At 44.8% G+C, this 19,484-nt stretch overlaps 1 protein-coding gene across 1 annotated transcript; it reads right to left on the minus strand.

Annotated features, from left to right (window-relative positions):
* Positions 1–7,178: 7,178 nt before the first annotated feature.
* On the minus strand, positions 7,179–18,444 carry LOC137535050 (zinc finger protein 154-like). Its single transcript, XM_068256816.1, has 7 exons — positions 18,408–18,444; positions 17,112–17,231; positions 13,667–13,801; positions 13,458–13,581; positions 12,914–13,011; positions 12,442–12,784; positions 7,179–8,718 (listed from the first exon to the last, which is right to left on the minus strand). The coding sequence occupies exons 2-7, from the start codon at positions 17,214–17,216 to the stop codon at positions 8,042–8,044; spliced, it is 1,482 nt and encodes a 493-aa protein (XP_068112917.1). The 5' UTR covers positions 17,217–17,231; positions 18,408–18,444; the 3' UTR covers positions 7,179–8,041.
* Positions 18,445–19,484: the final 1,040 nt, after the last annotated feature.

The following is a 19,484-nucleotide window of genomic DNA, read 5'->3' on the forward strand; positions in this document are numbered from 1 at the left end:
AGCCAATCCTGCTGTAGTTACAAGTCCATCATAGTCTAAGGCCAATTTAGGGGGAACCCTTTACCTTTCCAGTTTCTGGGATGTGGGAGAAACTGGAATGTCTGGAGGAAACTCACACAAACATGAGAACATACAAACTCTATGCAGATAGTGTCCTGGTCCACACTGAAACTGGTGCTGCAAGGCGAGAGAGCCATCTGCTACTTGATGAAACTGTTAGGAATCATGTCCTGCCACTTTCTGCCAGCAGATGGCCCCATCCTGTTTGGATATAAACGTTGCATTGCTTTGGCCCATCTGCGGGTGGTGTACTGTGCTGGCTCTCTGGCCTAATCATGCAGCAGGTATGGCCTCTTTATTTAAAGTAACCCTGACATAAATTAGAGTTAAGGATTTATACTCATGCGGGGCTTCCTCCAGCTCCCTGTAGTCTGTCAGCTCCCTTGCCATGCTCTGTGTCTCCTCAGTTGTGTTCCTGTGAAGATGCTGATTTAGCTGGTTTGTGGAACACTTTTCTGGGCCACATGCCTCCTTCATCGCTCTCATAAGTGGGAGCATTTGGGGCAAGCAGTCTTAATGCATGCTCAGATTGATTCAGGCAATGGAAGCCCAATCAGGTGGTACATGAAGCCGAGTCTTGGACTTTATGGGGATGACATGGAGTGGACCAAGAGGAAGGCGAAGGAGCAGACAGAGGACAGGAGGAATTCCTAGGTAGGTAAAGATCCTCTCCTCCCATTTGCCTCAGGTACACTTTAAGAGCTCTAAAACAACTCAGAACTTTGTGCCACTTGGCCCAAGTCTTTAGACTAGAGGCCTGCGTGGGTCTAATTTTTCAGACCAGCACCCGCAACCTGTACTCGACCCGCACCCATAGCCTTGCTACCCACTTTCTGGTGAATCTGGTACCCGACCCTCGGGCCTCTAGACCTGCGACCTGCTTTTTCCATTTTATTATAAAATACACATTGGTAGTCTCATTGAAAGGGTGTAAAATAAGCAAAACCTATTTTTATACACAAACCAAAGCCCACGAAGTGTTTAAGATCCTTTTTTTTTTGGCTAAATTATATTAGTTCAGCTATGAAAAAACACATCTCCATAGCACAGCTCCACGCTGCTGCGCCCTCCACGGTCTTTAGGACGGACTTCGCCCCTACCGCCGCCTCAGCCTGCTGATCTCCACCGCCGGGGGCCCCAAGCACTCTGCTGCAGGGGTTCCAACACACGCAGGGCCCACTCACGCTGCGGCAACCTCCTAGGACGATCTGCCCTCACCACCAGCACACAGAGCCTCAACTACAGCACCACCAGGTGAGCACTACTGTTGATCCCCACCTTTCCCACTGCCTCCCTGCTCCAAACCTGAGGGGTGCTCACAGCTTGGTGCCCATGCGATGATCCTTTCCCTATTGCTCATTGTGTTTGCATTGCTCAGGTGTGGGATTGTGCTGCATTGCATATGTGGCCGACCGTCTGGCACTGCTCCTCATGTGACGGACTGTGGTGCATGGCTGGCGGGATGGACTGTGTTACAGTGTTCATGTGAAGGACTATGATGCATTGCTCAGGTGATCTGTTTGCCCATCTGTTTGCTCAGGTGATCTGTTTGCCCAGATGGACTGTTTGCCCATGTGATGGACTGTGTAGCATTGCCCATGTGATGGATAGTGTAGCATTGCTCAGGAGGGTCTGTGTTGGCACTACTCATATGATGGTCTGTGGTGCATAGCTCATGTGTTGGACTGTATTGCATAGCTCATGTGAGACTGCGTTGCATTGCATTGGACTGTATCGCATAGCTCATGTGGGACTGTGTCGCATTGCCCAGATGATGGACTGTGTTGCACTACAGAGCCACTTCCTCTGCAGATGAAATGGGTACTCCAGCACGCACCACACCACCCAACACCCCCGTCATCACTTTCAGCAAGTCTCAGCTTATCGCCTGGGAAGCACACTCTGCCTTACACCCCAAGGACTGGCACCTGTACAACTCTGTGTGGAGCCATGCTCTAATGATCACAGGCTCTACCCACAGCCCTAGGGCAAGACAGCGCAGGAGAGGTTGCCGAGCAGGAGCTGGAGTCAGACTTCAAAGGAAAGGTCTAAGGTCATCCATGCCCTTAGTCCTCCCCGGAAATGTCCTCTCCCTCCCAAACAAACTAGACAAACTCAGTCTTCTCAGCTACAAGAGAGAGCTCAGCAGTCACACACCAATCCTCTGCTTCACGGAAACGTGGCTGCACGACGGCATCCCGGACAATGCCCTCCAACTCCCAGGCTTCAATCTTATCCGGGCTGACCGCGACACCGCCCTCTCCAGAAAAAAGAAGGGAAGCGGCATCTGCTTTTACATCAGCTCACTATGGAGTCCCTCCAGTTCTGTGCTCGCCAAGAAATGCTCGCCAAATCTCGAACTTCTGTTGGTCAACTGCAGACCCTCATACTCACCTAGGGAGTTCTCTTCCCTCGTTCTTGCAGGGACATATATACTACCAGACGCTGACATCAAACAAGCCCTGAGCGACCTCAGCGACACCATCACACAGTGGGAGGTGTCCTTCCCAGACGTGCTGTTCATTGTCATGGGGGATTTCAACTAGGCCAACCTCCGCAAGGAGCTCCCGCGCTATCATCAGCATGTTGACTGCCCTACTAGGAATCTGAACACCCTGGACCACTGCTACACAGTCCTGAGAAACGCATACAAAGCAGTTCTGCTTGCAGCACTTGGCTCCTCGGACCACAGCCTCATCCTCCTGATTCCAACCTACAAACGGAAACTGGAGACAACGAAACCAGTCCGGAGATCAACTAAAGTGTGGTCAAGCGAGGCAAAGCTCCAACTTCAGGCCTGCTTCGACAGCACCGACTGGAGGGCTCTGGAAGCACCAGATCTGGATGAGTGGGCCGACAACGTCGCCTCATACACCGTGTTCTGTGAAGACTCCTGCATTCCAACCAAGACTTTCAAAGTCTACCCGAACAATAAACCGTGGTTCTCAAACAAACTTCGGCAACTGTAGAGACGCAAAGAAACAGCGCACAAGTCAGGCAACCTGGACGAGTATAGAGCAGCGAGGAACAACCTTAACAGGGAACTCAGGGCAGCCAAGAAAGAATACTCTGAGAAGCTAAGGCACAATCTTCGCTCAAACGATCCACGATCTGTCTGGAAGGGGCTCGAGTCTGCCACCAATTATAAGCCCCCCCTCAGCACGCCACACCAAACATCAAGCTAGCCGAAGAGCTCAGTGCATTCTACTGCAGGTTCAAGAACCAACCAGAACCAGCCGGGCCCCCAACACCTTAGGCCCCCCCACAGATGCTGAGTTAGAATCGAGCCCACCTCCACTGAGGGCAAGTGAGGCCGAGGTCAGGCGTCTGCTGGCCTCACTCAACCCAGGAAAACCTCCGGCCCGGATGAGTTGTCACCAGCATGCCTAAAATCTTGCTCGCAGCAGTTAGCCCCTGTCCTCTCCTCCATCTATGCCAAGTCCCTACAGGAGGGCAAAGTCCCCAAATGCTTCAAGAGGTCCACAATCATCCCTCTCCCCAAGAAGCAGGGCATATCCGACCTAAATAACTACAGACCTGTGGCCCTCATTGGTCATCATGAAGACCTTAGAAAAGGCAGTCCTGTCCGAACTCAAGAACTCCACGCTACCCCGACTGGACCCGTACCAGTTCGTGTACAGAGCAAACAGGTCCACAGACGATGCCATCAACATCTGCCTTGAGCTCATCAGTGATCACCTGGATAAACCTGACTCATACGCCAGAATTCTCCTACTCGACTTTGAAAGGATATGTAGGTATATATGTATATATATATATATATATTAGTATATAGATCCATTTCATATACAAGTATACATGTATCTGATCAATGTGATATTAGAGTGATATTAAAATGTCTATAGAACAATCAGCCACCCACACACATCTGTGCAGGAAGAGCTGGCTGCATGAAGTAGAGAATAGTCAAATTCTTCTTGCTGGGCAAAACCCCTAAGTGCCCCAAATGGGGACACCTGGAAGGTCATAAATAACATATTTCCCCGTGATCATTGAGTAGGATATAAGGAAAGCAATTGAAGTAAAGAACTAGTACATTGTGTGCTCACATCTTCTGTGTCTGTGTGTGTTCTGTTAACCATTTTATGTCCTGGCGCCAGGAAATTAAGTAGTCTAAACCATCTGATATCTGACAAGGCCGTGACATGAACTTACATAGCAACCACTCCTTTCAGACTTCAGTTCAGCTTTTAATACAATCTGCCCTCGCATCCTCCAGAACAACCTGGAGGCACTTGACGTTCACTCGACCCTATGCCACTGGATCATGGACTTCCTGACCAACAGATCACAGGTCGTCAAGCTGGGCAACATCTCCTCCCAAGAAAGGTCTACCAACACAGGTGCCCCACAGGGCTGCGTCAACCACCATCAGCGTGGTAAACTCATTGTACATTTCTGTGATTTCCGATGATCATGATCAGCGCTTGGTTAAGCACTGTAACACAAATGCTCGAGAACCGCGAAAAAGTTGCAACACGTTTCACGATTGTGGCAGTGAGATCACTGCCATTCAGATATAATTGCGCTAGCACTTTAAAAAGCGCTGGCACTTGGGCGATTAGCGTGAATTACCCTCTAATCGCCATAGTGAGAACGGGCCCTAAAGATTAGCAGCAGCAAACAAGTAATTAAGTTTTCTGGTTCCAGCAGCCATCACAGATTTTGGGAAGCAAAAGACACAGTTATCTCATGCATGCTTGCTTTAACTACCCGCGACCCGACCTGCAATCTGATTAGAATCCAAAACGGGTACCCAAACCCGACCTGCATTTCGGGTAACCCGCGGGTACCTGACCCGATGCAGGCCTCTACTCTAGACATCCCTGCTCCTGTTTCTGATCTTGATCCCTGGTCTTGTTGCTGATCTGTCCCTATACCTGCTGATCTGTTGCTGAACTTGCATTCCGTCCTGACCTTGCTCCTAGCCTGCTACCTTCTGTACTGTGCCTTGTTGTATATATATGTATTTATTACAATGCACATATTTAGTTTGTTAGAAAGGTTCATTGGGGTTCTGTGTGCACAGTGCATTCTCAGTAACAAACAAATATTTAGCTCTGTAATGCACTGCTCAAGATTCTAGTGGTTGTGGCATTACTGTTACTGCTGGAGAAGATTGTTCTGTTCATCATTACACTGGGCTAGCCAAGACCGATTTATACTTTTTTTTTGCCCTGGGGATGATTTTTTTGTGTCTCCACTTCCATGGGCAGCCCCATTTTTCCATTTTCATGTATAGCAACCCCTCTTTCATGCACAGCTCCCTTGGGCAGCAGCTCCCTATTCTTTGTGTTGCTCCCCATTATCAGCCTGTAGCAATCTTATTGGTTCTTTTTTGCATCAGCTGTTGTGGAGCTCCTGTAGGGAGGGGAGGTTGTCGACAGAGATCCTGTCTGCTAATTGAATGATGAGCTGCAGACTCACCTTCTCATGTATTGTGCCTGAGCCAAACTAAACAGTCACAGTCATTGTGAGGACAAGTATTTATTACAGTCCATGTTATCATGAAAGAAAGGCTGTGGTGTAGAACAAGACACATATAGGAACACACTATCTTGTATGATAACCTTCACTCTATTACAATATAGACAGAGAGTTGTTTCCATGAAAAGCTACATTTATTACATTTCAGAAAATGATAACAGCACATTCAGAAGAACAATTTCTGAGTTAATAAAACATGAGACAGATCAGATGACAGTAGTGCATACTGACTGGAACAGCAGGGCAGTGTAATAATGGCCAAGGCCTGGCAGCCATGATGGAACAGAGGGGGCGGGTGTTACATAGAACAGGATCATAATCAGCATTCAAATAAACAATATCAGGAAACATAATAAAGTATTGGTCATCAGAATGACATAAGCAAAGTATAATTTCTGTACATTACCATCCTCTCCCTCTTTTCCCAGTCATATGATATCTGAGATGCAGCAAGGCAACTGTGGAGCTACTGGGCTTATTTATACACTAAATCCTAGCTGGCATATTTCCAGTTACCCATAATCCACCTGTGAGTCACATGAGTCTTACATCCACTACCACAATCCACATGGCTTCCGGCTGCAAATGAACACATTTAACCTTCTCTGTAAGAGTAACAGATCACATGAGGTCAGCAGCTGCAGACAGTTATTCTCACAGTTACACCAGTTTATGAGAAAGCTGTGTGCACAGCCATGAGTCCTAAAGGCAAATGCTTTCACTTTGTATTACTATACAATAACAATACATCTATTTGTAATTCATTTTTAAAAAGAAAATCATATCTTGATAACATATCATATTCCTACTGAAAATTATGTCCATTTACACACTTAATACTTGGTCTGGAAGCACAGAGTGTGTGTATAACTGATTACAGACCTGCTGTGTAGTTACAATACACCCCTATTACTTCTCAGATTCCCTTGTCTAGCCAATCCTAGTTCAAATTCCGTTTCTTTTAACGTATGAATCATTTCCCCTATTATCTTTCCAGCATCTATGCACAGAATGTGTAGGAATATATTATATCCACATGGTAAGATTACACAAAGTCTGTACAAATGCACTGCAATGTGTGTGGCTTGCACAGCAGCCTCTGTTAGCAGACAGACATCCTGGCTACAGCTAAGACACAATTCCTCTCCATTACTGGAGTGATGCAGAATAAAGGGAACATTGTAGAGGATACACAGTTCCTTCCATGCAAAGCTGTATTATCGACAAGGCAAGTGAGGGACATGCCTAGGGCCTGGCATCCACCTCCTCTGAGCCCCAGTGCCTGCCCACCTTTACCAAAATGAGGAGGGAGCCAATGCTGATACCTTGCTGAGGGCCACATTTCACCACAATCCATCTGGCTCCATGACTAGTTTCAGTGTTATGTTTATTTGCACTGAAATGGCTTTCTTTGTGTCATGGACTAAAAATGTTAAGTTATAAAATGTGCTTGCCCCTTCCTCCCTCACTGTGCCTGCCCCTTCCTTCCTCCCTCCCACACTGTGCTTGCCTCTTTCTCCCACGTTGTACCTGCCCCTTCCTCCCACACTGTGCCCGCCCCTTCCTCCCACACTGTGCCCACACATTTCCTCCCTAACTTTGATCCCCCTTCCTTCCCCAAAAAAAAACAACAACAAAAAAACACCCAGGAAGTCATCTGCCTCTCCCTCACGTCCGCTCTCCATCGTGTCAAGGCAGCTAGCTGGGTTCAGGGTTACCTTAGGATAAGGTATAAAGAAGTGTGGCAGCTAATGCCCAAGATTAAAAGGTATAGCCCTTGTGCTGGCCCATTATTTAACCTCCAAAGCCTCTATCAGCCTCTACTAGGTATAAGGAGAAATTCAACAATAACACTCATTACTAATTGTCATGTCAATCAAGGATCATGATCTCTCTGATGGTTATCTTGCCGTTTCTCTATAAAGCTTTTCCCACACTCTGCACATCCATAAGGCTGCTCACCTGTGTGTTTTCTCATGCGTATAACACGTCTCCTTTTCTGGACAAAACATTTTCCATACTCTGTACAGGTTGCTCACCTGTGCGGCTTTTTTGATGTGCAGTAATATGATCTTTTTTGAGAAACATTTCCCACACTTTGAGCATTAAAAAAAGACACTTTGCTTTTTGAACCTTCTGGTGATGTTTTAACCTACCTTTTTCATAGAAGCTTTTCTCACACTCTGAACATACAACAGACCACTCAGGTGCATGAATCATATCAAACGTCTCTATTTGCACAGAAAGATTTCCCACACTCTGAACATACAACAGACCGCTCAGGTGCATGAATAGTATAAAATGTCTCTTTTTGCACAGAAAGATTTCCCACACTTTGAGCATGTAAAAGGATGCATACCTGTGTGAATTCTCTGGTAAACAGGATGATGTCCATTCTGGAAGAAACCTTTCCCACATGAAGGTCTCCTTTCCTACCATAACTTTACCCACACTCTGAACATGTAAAAGGTCGCTAACCTGTGTGAATTCTATGGTGTGCAAGATAAGCACCTTTCCTGGAGAAATGTTTCCCACACTCTAAACATGAAAATGGCCACTCACCTGTGTGACTCATCTGATGAATTATAAATTCTCTTTTTCGAACAAAACATTTTCCACACTCTGAACATGAGAACGGACGTTCCCCTGTGTGAATTCTCTGGTGTATAAGAAGGTCTCCTTTTCTACTAAAACCTTTCCCACACTCTGAACACGAGAAAGGACATTCCCCTGTGTGACTTCTCTGGTGAGTAACAAGGTTTGCTTTATGAGCAAAACATTTACCACACTCTGAACATGAAAATGGGTGCTCGCCTGTGTGACTTCGCTGGTGAGTAACCAGGCTTGCTTTCTGAGAAAAACATTTCCCACACTCTGAACATGCAAAAGGCCGTTCGCCTGTGTGAATTATCTGGTGTCTAAGAAGAACTCCTTTCCTACCAAAACCTTTCCCACATTCTGAACATAAAAAAGGACGCTCGCCTGTGTGACTTTTCCGGTGTCTAACAAGGTTTCCTTTATGTTTAAAACCTTTTCCACAGTCTGGACATGAGAAGGGATAGACACTTGTGTGAAAGGTCTGATGTGATATCGGTGCTCTAGTCCTTGGTTGAAGATGTTCCTCTGAAGAGTTCCCAACATCATGTCCATCTGTTGAGAGATGTAATATTTAAAAACTGTATTTTAGTTTTATTATATTTTCCAGTTGTACATTCACAGGTCATATAGTATATACAGTGATAAAAATAATTATTTAATCCCCTGCTGATTTTGCTTGTTTGCCCTCTGACCAAGAAATGACCAGTGTATAATTGTAATGGAAGGTTTAATGTAGCTGTGAAAGACAGAATAACAACAAAATAACCCTCAAAAGCCCTCTGCCCCAAAGTCACTGCTTGATGAAATAAGTATTTGATCCCCTATCGACCAGCAAGATTTAAGGATCCCAGAGGTCTTCACTGTATGCAGGTAACAAGCTGACATTAGGAGTCTCCTCTTTTATACAGGTCCGGTAATAACCCACTTATTACCGGACCTGTATAAAAGACACCTCTCCACAGATGCAATCAATCAGATTCCAAACTAGCCACCATCGTCAAGACCAAAGAGCTGTCAAAGGATGTCAGGGACCAGATTGTTGCCATGCACAAGGCTGTACCAGGCTACAAGGCTATCGCCAAGTAGCTTGGTGAGAAGGTGACAACAGTTGGGATGACACTTTGCAAATGGAAGAAACACAAAATAACTGTCAATCTCCCTCTGTCTGGGGCTCCATGCAAGATCTCACCACGTAGAGTTGTAATGATCAGAAGAATTTTGACAAAGCAGCCCAGAATTACACAGAAGGGAACTTGTCAATGATCTCAGGGCAATTAGTAACGCACTATGTCGTGAAGGACTCAAATCTTGCAGAGTCTGCAAGGTCCCCCTGCTCAAGACAGCACAAGTACAGTCCTGTCTGCAGTTTGTCAATGCACATCTGAATGATGCAGAGGGAAACTGGGTGAAAGTGTTGTGGTCAGATTAGACCAAAATTGAGCTCTTTGGCATCAATAAGTAATGCTGCCTATGACCCCAGGGACACCATCCCCAACATCAAACATGAAGGTGGACACATTATGCTATGAGGGTGTTTTCAAACTAAGCGTACAAGATACCTTCCCTTCATCGATGGGACAATGTATGGGATGAGGCACCTCCTTCCCTCAGCCAGGGCACTGAAATTGATTTGTGGATGGTACTCCAGCATGACAATGATCCAAAACACACGGTCAAGGCAACAAAAGAGCGGCTAAAGAAGAAGCACATGAAGGTCCTGGAGTGGCCTAGCATGTCTCCTGACCTTAATCCAATAGAAAATCTATGGAGGGAGCTAAAGGTTCGAGTTCCCAAACATCAGCCTTGAAGCCTTACTGACTTGGAGAGGAACTGCAAAGTTGACTGAAATCCCTCCTGAGATATATGCAGACCTGGTGGCCAAATACAAGAAACGTTTGACCTCTGTGATTGCCAGCAAGGGTTTTGCCAAAAAGTACTAAGTTATGTTTTGTTAGAGGATCGAATACTTATTTCATTTATTACAATTCACATCAAGCTCTCACTTTGGGGCACTGTTTTTTGTTGTTATTCCATTATAGACTGGTCATTTCTTGGTCAGCAACTGAGCAAAACCAGAAACATGTATGTGTCTGTGTGTGTAAAAATCAACCTGACATGAAGGCATTAAGCACATTTGTTTTGGTACAATGATTTTAGACTGAGGAATGGTGACAGACCTTTATAGACCTTTTTATATGGTGTACAGTATTGTTGGAGCTATGATGTTATACTGAGGGATGGAGATGGACCTTTCATATGGTGTACAGTATCTCCTCCTCATTTGTTGGTACTATGATGCTGTACTGAGGAATGGAGATAGACCTTTCATATGGTGTACAGTATCTCCCCCTCATTTGTTGGTACTATGATGTTATACTGAGGAATGGAGATGGACCTTTCATATGGTGTACAGTATCTCCTCCTCATGTGTTGGTGCTATGATGTTATAACAAGGAATGGAGATGGGCCTTTCATATGGTGTACAGCATCCCCTCGTCATTTGTTGGTACTATGATGTTATACTGAGGAATGGAGATGGACCTTTCATATGGTGTACAGTATCCCCTCCTCATTTGTTGGTACTATGATGTTATACTGAGGAATGGATATGGGCCTTTCATATGGTGTACAGTATCTCCTCCTCATTTGTTGGCACTATGATGTTATACTGAAGAATGGATATGGGCCTTTCATATGGTGTACAGTATCTCCTCTTCATTTGTTGGTGCTATGATGTTATACTGAGGAATGGAGATGGGGCTTTCATATGGTGTACAGTGTCTCCTCCTCATTTGTTGGTGCTATGATGTTATACTGAGGAATGGAGATGGACCTTTCATATGGTGTACAGTATCTCCCCCTCATTTGTTGGCACTATGCTGTTATACTGAGGAATGGAGATGGGCCTTTCATATGGTGTACAGTATCTCCTCCTCATTTGTTGGCGCTATGATGTTATACTGAGGAATGGAGATGGACCTTTCATATGGTGTACAGTATCTCCTCCTCATTTGTTGGCACTATGATGTAATACTGAGGGATGGAGATGGACCTCTCATATGGTGTACAATATCTCCTCCTCATTTGTTAGTACTATGATCTTAAACTGAGGAATGGAGTTTAACCTTTCATTCAATATACAGTCTCCCCTTCTCAATTATTGGTACTATGATGTTTTACTGAGGAATGGAGATGGATCTTTTATATGGTGTACAGTATCTCCTCCTCATTTGTTGGCACTATGATGTTATACTCAGGAATGGAGATGGGCCTTTCATATAGTGTACAGTATCTCCTCCTCACTTGTTGGCACTATGATGTTATACTGAGGAATGGAGATGGGCCTTTCATATGGTGTACAGTATCTCCTCCTTATTTGTTGGTGCTATGATGTTATACTGAGGAATGGAGATGGGCCTTTCATATGGTGTACAATATCTCCTCCTCATTTGTTGGTGCTATGATGTTATACTGAGGAATGGAGATGGGCCTTTCATATGGTGTACAGTATCTCCTCCTCATGTGTTGGTACTATGATGTTATACTGAGGAATGGAGATGGACCTTTCATATGGTGCACAGTATCTCCTCCTCATGTGTTGGTACTATGATGTTATACTGAGGAATGGAGATGGGCCTTTCATATTTTGTACAGTATCTCCTCCTCATTTGTTGGTACTATGATGTTATACTGAGGAATGTAGATTGGCCTTTCATATGGTGTACAGTATCTCCTCCTCATTTGTTGGTGCTATGATGTTATACTGAGGAATGGAGATGGACCTCTCATATGGTGTACAGTATCTCCTCCTCATGTGTTGGTACCATGATGTTATACTGAGGAATGTAGATTGGCCTTTCATATGGTGTACAGTATCTCCTCCTCATTTGTTGGCACTATTTATTTATTATTTTATTTATTTATTTATTTATTTATTGTATTTATAAAGCGCCAACATACTACGCACTATGATGTTATACTGAGGAATGGAGATGAGCATTTCATATGTGTACAGTATCTTCTCTTCATTTCTTTGGACTATAATGTTATACTGAGGAATAGAAATGTACCTCAACCAGTCCCAAATTGTATGCCTCACCTGCTCCTACCTTTCACCCTGTCCTGTACCTAAAAAGTCTCTTAACCCATCACTAACTTGATCCCATTCATCTGATCTCAGTAGCCTTAACTTAAACATTTGATTTACAACTAGCCCAATCTAACATTGTCAGGTAAAAATGAAAACTAGTTCCGCATTTGATAATTACAACTTACCTGTGCTAATATTCAGAGAACATTTGTCCTTTATAGTTACAATTTTGCTGTCATGTTCCATACGTTGATGATCACTTCTTACATACATTCCTTCACTTGTTATCCTTAACATTTCACCTTCTTCGGTAGAGAGACAATCACCTCTTACAAACATCTCTTCTTCTTCCTCTTTAATTGTCCTCACCATGTCAGCCTCCTCCATAATTTGCTGATCACTCCTCACATAAGTCTCTTCTTCTTCCTTTTTTATTGACTTTAGTAATTTACCTTCCACTTCAGATTGCTGTTGAAACTTCACATGACTCTCTTCAGTATCAGTTTTTAAAATAGTAAATTCTACACTCTATATTCAAAAAAAAAAAAAAAAAAAAAAGAGGAAAAAACAGAGAGAGAATTTTTTTCAGAATGGTAAGACTTAGTAAACTGAAACCACATAGAAACTTTTGTACTTAAAACTTTCAGCTTCACCAACCTGATAATGGTGGGGGATGGTGTGACCTTCCAGTGGACAATCCCGGGAATAAAGAGGACCTGTACATCTCTCTGGTGGGTTTCTGTTACTGAATCCATCTGTAGAAAACACTAGCACACTATAGCTGAATACCTTGTCTCTATGAGCCTGATGCACAAAGTCATGGTAATACTGCCGTCACCGTGTAGAGACAGAACACAACAAAATTACCTTTACTTGCAGCAGCAAGTACCGCAAGTTACGCTATTAGTGTGACCTGCGGTACTCAAGTAGTGCAACCATTACCATGTTAAGAAGTGTTACTAATGATAATGTTCACTAGTAACATTACCATAGCAAAGGTCCTGCAACTCGCGTACCGCAGGTAACTCGCTGTACTTACTGCCGGAAGTAAGGATAATATTGTTGTGCGCTGTCTGTACACAACAGTATTACCATGATTTTGTGCATCAGGTCCTATGTGTTTATCAGATGATGGGGAGGGGATCTAGGTGGACCCTCTGTACTGCACTCACCTCTACAAAAAATGAAAGTCTCTTCTTACCTGGTGATGTGAGGGGCGGCTGATTCTCCATCATGGTGTCCTTGGAGAGGGATTTAAGTCCTTCTACATTCTGCCACTCCTCCTTGGAGGAGAAGGATGGGACATTCTGACAACCTATAGGAACCTGACACACACAATGACACAGTCACCATCCAGACATCTCCCTTGCCATTACTGGGCAATGTCCAATAATTCCCAGCACTGCTCACCTCTCCCATCAGCAACTCACTGATCTTGATGATGAGTTGTAGAATCATCTTCTTCATGTTTCTCTCAGGTACCAGGAAGTGAGGTGGGGGAACTGTGATTGTCACCCGATCACCAGACTTCACAGGAGGAAATCCCTGTATTGAAAAAACACCAGCAATGTTACGGGACCTCCCAGAATCCTCCTCGCCTCTCTAGTCAGGTCTGTGTTTTATTAAAGTGATATGATACTCAAATTTCATCTTTGGGCTAAAACATTAAGCACAGAATAAAACTACTCAAAAAAAATATAAATGGTTTCTAAGTTGTTTGATGTGTTTAAAGTTTAAGTTTCCTCTTTACCCAGGAGCAAACTGATAAGATTGCTGTTCTACAAATATCAGATTTTATATATACACTTATCTATATTTTTTTAAAGTAGAAGAACGAATTGTGAAATCACTGCACCACCTGTTGTATAGTTACAAATTACATCTTCATTTCAAAATATTTCCACAACATAAAACCATTTAAAGGACAACTGAAGTAAATTGAATATGGAGGCTGCCATATTTATTTCCTTTTACACAATACCAGTTGCCTGGCTGCCCTGATGATCTATTTTCCTGCAGTAGTGTCTGAATCACACCAGAAATAAGCATGCAGCTAATCTTATGAGATTTGACAATAAGGTCAGAAACACCTGATCTGCTGCATGCTTGCTCAGGGTCTATGGCTAAAAGTATTAGAGACACAGGATCAGCAGGACAGCTAGGCAACTGCTATTACTTAAAAGGAAATAAATATGGCAGCCTCCATATCCCTCTCCCTTCAGCTGTCCTTTAAAACCACAAATAATCAATCCCCTGCTTGGTCACCAATATTTTTATATACATGTCATATACAAGTGCATACAAAAATGAGGCAAAACCTATACATTAAGAAACGGCTCTGCGCAATCTTGCATTCACTTTATATGGTGTTTTGAACCCGGGTTTGCTAATTGAAGTGGTTCAGATAGAGCCATGGTATGACATATATATGAAAATATTGAGGCCCAATTTGCACCTGAACAGGAGGTGCTATGATCTGGCCTTTCTTTCCCCCACTTTGAATTCCTAGTTTATGTAGTCAAGGCACATGTTGTGTGGATGGTGCGGCACATAGTTGGTGTTAATCTACATTATTGCTCAGGAATTACTTCATTACAAGACAGTCTGATAATCTGCCCAGCAAAATTTAATGATGTCTTTGGTAGTTTGTGCTGTGCCGAATGATTCAAAGCATAGATGCATTTTGGAGTTTTATACCACTTCAACTACTTTCGGACCGCCGTTGTTGAAATCTACGCCCTGTTTTGATGCTGATCTGGTTGCCAGGGCGTAGTTTTCAACTCGCTGCTGCTGCATGCATCCACTATTTTCGACGTTCCCGCCGCTGTCTCCCCGCCGTCTCCCGTTGCAGCTCACTTGCTCTGCCTGTCTGTATGACAGCAGAGGTCCTGTGAGGGGGACAGGGGCCAATTTCAATGGCTCCTGGACCTGTCTTTCAATGTAAACAACTCCCTTTGGGTTACATTAAAAGACACAGTCAGGAGCCAATGAAAGTGGCTCCTGACCGACTCAGAGGAACTCTTGCCATCATAGAGACGACAGCAAAGTGGGTGGCCCACGTGCGGCGGTGACGGCGGTTTCAGTGGGTATGTGCGGCAATTGAGGGGGCAGAGGCTGCTGGTACTTAATTGCCTAAAGTAAAGCTGTAGGGAAAGAAAATAACCTTGGAGGTAATTACCTCGGGAGGGATAATCCTCTGAATTCTAATGAGGATTCCCCTAACCTCTTCAGCCAGTTCGTTCCAGTGCTGGCTCCCCCACAGCGACACTAACAATTACATTTACATTCGGCGGATTACGCAGGCGCACCAGCGTCTTCCCCCTCGGGCTACAGTGGACCCAATTGGGTTCGTCTGTGCCTGCGCAATAGAGCAAACCTGATCGTGCTCAGTTATTTCCACTGGAGCTCATCAGAAAGCCGTTACTGTGCCTGTGCACAACGCTGACAAATGGCGACAAGGGAATTTTGGGGGGAGCCAGTGCTGGATCCCCTCTAGTGAGGAGGAAGCTTCATCAGGATCCAGAGGCTTCCCCATTTAGAACATAGCAAGGAAATGACTACCTGCAAAAGAGTGCAAGCCCCACTTGTGGGGTCGAATACACACCGAGCATACACATGACCTGTCTACCACTAGAGGAGGATGTTGGTTTCCATTAACAGCTTGCATGCAACCTATTAAGTACTCGTCCCTCTCACTGCGAAGAAGTCAATCCTCCATGGGAGGAGCCTAACACTAACTAAATCCTAACCTATGTATATGCATAGCCTGGGTGCGGCTAATCAAATAAAATCGAAAATTGCGCAAAAGGTGGATCAGCGCAACACCAGGCCGCCTCCGAATGGCCTCCATCAGAGATGCGCTGAGCCCCCCCAGGAACTACAAACGCACCTTGAACCCAAACAGAAGCTCTGCATATACAACAAAAGCATTTTGCGCAATTTTCAATTTTATTTGATTAGCCGCACCCAGGCTATGCATATACATAGGTTAGGATTTAGTTAGTGTTAGGCCCCTCCCATGGAGGATTGACTTCTTCGCAGTGGGAGGGACGAGTACTTAATAGGTTGCATGCAAGCTGTTAATGGAAACCAACATCCTCCTCTAGTGGTAGACAGGTCATGTGTATGCTCGGTGTGTATTCGACCCCACAAGTGGGGCTTGCACTCTTTTGCAGGTAGGCACTAGTCTGTTTTTAAGTAGCGCTGCTCATTTCCTTGCTATGTACTAATGTAATTCGTTTTTGGTCAGCTGCTCCCACTTAATAGCCATGCTTTTGGTGTATATGCAGAGCTTCTGTTTGGGTTCAAGGTGCGTTTGTAGTTCCTGGGGGGGGGCTCAGCGCATCTCTGATGGAGGCCATTCGGAGGCGGCCTGGTGTTGCGCTGATCCACCTTTTGCGCAATTTTCAATTCCCCATTTAGAGGCATACAGGTTTGCTTTTTTAGACATAAAAGTGATGTCATGTGACCCTCCCACATTATTACTCACCACCAGGGACATGCTGGTGGGTACAAAATTGCACCTGTTCATTGGTAAGCACAGGCCGAACCATAAAGTGTTAACTCACTTGTGTCATCACCTCTCATGGCTGAGCTGCACGCTGCTCTCCATCTACCTGACACTTCCACCTTCACAGCCAGAAAGTGGTAGTGTCAGAAAGATGGAGAGCGGTGTGCAGCACATTGGCAAGAGGTGGCAACAAGTGAGTTAACACTTTCTGCCATAGCCTGTGCCCACCAACATTAGGAGTTCAATTTGGTACTCAATGGCTCATTATATTCCACCCCCCAGGTCAAGTGTGTGTGATTTTTTTAATAAGAGTAATGCCATGTGACCTCCCTGAATCCTCCTCACCTCTCCGGTCAGCAGGCAGATGATCTCCAGGGTGAGGTTGAATATCCTCTCAGTCATGTGACTCCAGTCCTCTTCCATCCTCACTGGTGTGGTCATGTGATCCATACAAGAAGTCTTTATCTGTAAGCAGATAACAACATGAGAATTGTCTAGACTGCAGGAATCTGAGCTGTATTAGGGCAGGGAAGTGTTACATGTGCCACACACTCTGCATCAATATTCGCTGAGTGTTATACCTTATATTACAGTAAACCTGAAGTAAAAGAACAAGACAAGGCACTAAGCACCAGATCCATAGAAGTGGAGATCACCCACATCAGAGCTAAGGTGCAGGCTGTACAGAGAAGCCTCAGGGACAGTCCAGCACATAGAGGCGGGGTGTAAGACACAGGCAGGGACAGCAAACACTGAATGGCACAACCACATGCTGTAGCTTGCATTGTGTACAGGAACATCATGTGGGATAAACCCTCCCAAATGATAGGAGATCCCACAGAAGGTTACAGAGATAAGTTCCTGTAGGACGTCTACATCCAGATGAACAGACAGGCTCTAGCCAACCAACCGGCTATCAAGGTAGTAGACAAGGACCAGAAGACAACAGTGGTGACAAATGTAGCAGCTCCAAGTGACAGCAACATCAGGAAGGAGTCGTCATTTTTTTTATTTTCAGTGCTTCAGCAAGCAAGCACAGACAATTTTTAAACTAGCTCAAAATAGACAGTGCTCAATATGCAGGGATTTGCATGCAATAATCACACACAATCAAACAGCTTGCACAGGAAGCATAGGTCTCACCAGTTAATGCAGGTACAGAACTGATAGTGAGCTCCTCTGATCACATCTGTCCAGCATGAATGATACTGCAGCATTGCAGCCATGCACAAGCAAGTCACAGATGACAGGCAATTCCCTCAGTTATCAGACAGCTGCTTACACAGGAAGCATAGGTCTCACTGGCGGGTGCTTTTTAGGTAATCCACACAGGCTCAGAGTATTGTGCAGATAGCAATCAGGCTACAAATGGCTGCCAGTGGCTCACGGGTCTCTAACTGATATATGACACATGTGCCCGCCCACTTTCCACTATAGCTGCCTGGATACACAATACAGCAAGGGCCAAAAACAGGTTTACTATAACAGGAGTTCGATTATATCAGGGTTTACTATACCAGACATTATTCCTAAATAATTATAATGGTGCCCGGCCAGGACCTGGACATTTAGTTTACTATACAAGAATGTTTACTATATCTGAGTTTATTATATCGAGATTATACTGCATTGTCGTCTTACCTCTACTGCTGCCAGTCCCAGCAATGTCACTTCTGTATTTACTCCTCATCGATAGCTTCCTGTATTTGGTTTCCATTCCGCATAAATAAGTGACACCCCCATCTTGTGGGGAATAGAGGAACTGCAACCCTCATATATTTGTTCCAAAGTCAGTATTTGTACAGTATTGCGTTCATTATACTACTATATCAGACGTGGGCTTCAGGACTGTGAATAGATATTTAGGCAGCATTCACATTCAGCGTGTCTTTAGAACAGAGCTCAAGGAGGAGGTAGGCGATATCTCCCTACACATACACGAGCTTTGCGACCATGTGGAGGACTTAGAATAGCGTACGAACTCGATCAATGAGGCCCTATAAGTAAGTAAGTGTCAGCTCGATGAACAAGCTGTTAAAATAGAGGCCCTGGAGCTAAAATTGGAGGACTTGAAAAATTGAAGCAGGCGAGCCAATATGCGCATTAGGTGCCTCCCTGAAATGGTGTCGGACGGCAGGGCACTCAATCTGTTTAGCACGCTGTTGCCTTATTTGGATCCGGCTTCGCTGAGAATAATCCATATCCATCGAGCACTTTTTCTCCTGAGTTTTCTCCAAGGTGATATTTTTCACAACTTGTCAATAAAACTGCAGTTTGAAGAGGTCTGAGACTCTAGATGACTTGTCCAGGTTTCCATCTACAATCCAGCTATTTGCGGACCTAGTCCCTACTACCATTCAGTGCCACAGAGCATTGCGGCCTGTCACCTTGTCACTGCAGAAGTCCCCGGTGCGGTATCACTGGGGCTTTCCATTCTCCCTCACCTTCAACCATGACGGGAGAACTTATGTGTGCCATTTGCTAGAGGAGGTATGTCGGCATCTTGAATTAGCTGGAATATCAGCAGAGCCCATGCCATCAACTCAGCTTCAACAGGGACAGCAGCATCCATCACGGATCTGGGCAACCAGGGCAGTCCATCTCAGCCGCTGAGTGACCTAGATTGTTCCTATCGTTTTGTCGCCCTGAGACACACTGTCACACAGATGAATATGCCTTCTTGCTGTTGCCACTCCAATCAGGTCACTTATATGCTGA

The sequence above is a fragment of the Hyperolius riggenbachi genome, chromosome 10, assembly GCF_040937935.1.
Source record: "Hyperolius riggenbachi isolate aHypRig1 chromosome 10, aHypRig1.pri, whole genome shotgun sequence".
In the NCBI taxonomy this organism is placed as follows: Eukaryota; Metazoa; Chordata; class Amphibia; order Anura; family Hyperoliidae; genus Hyperolius; species Hyperolius riggenbachi.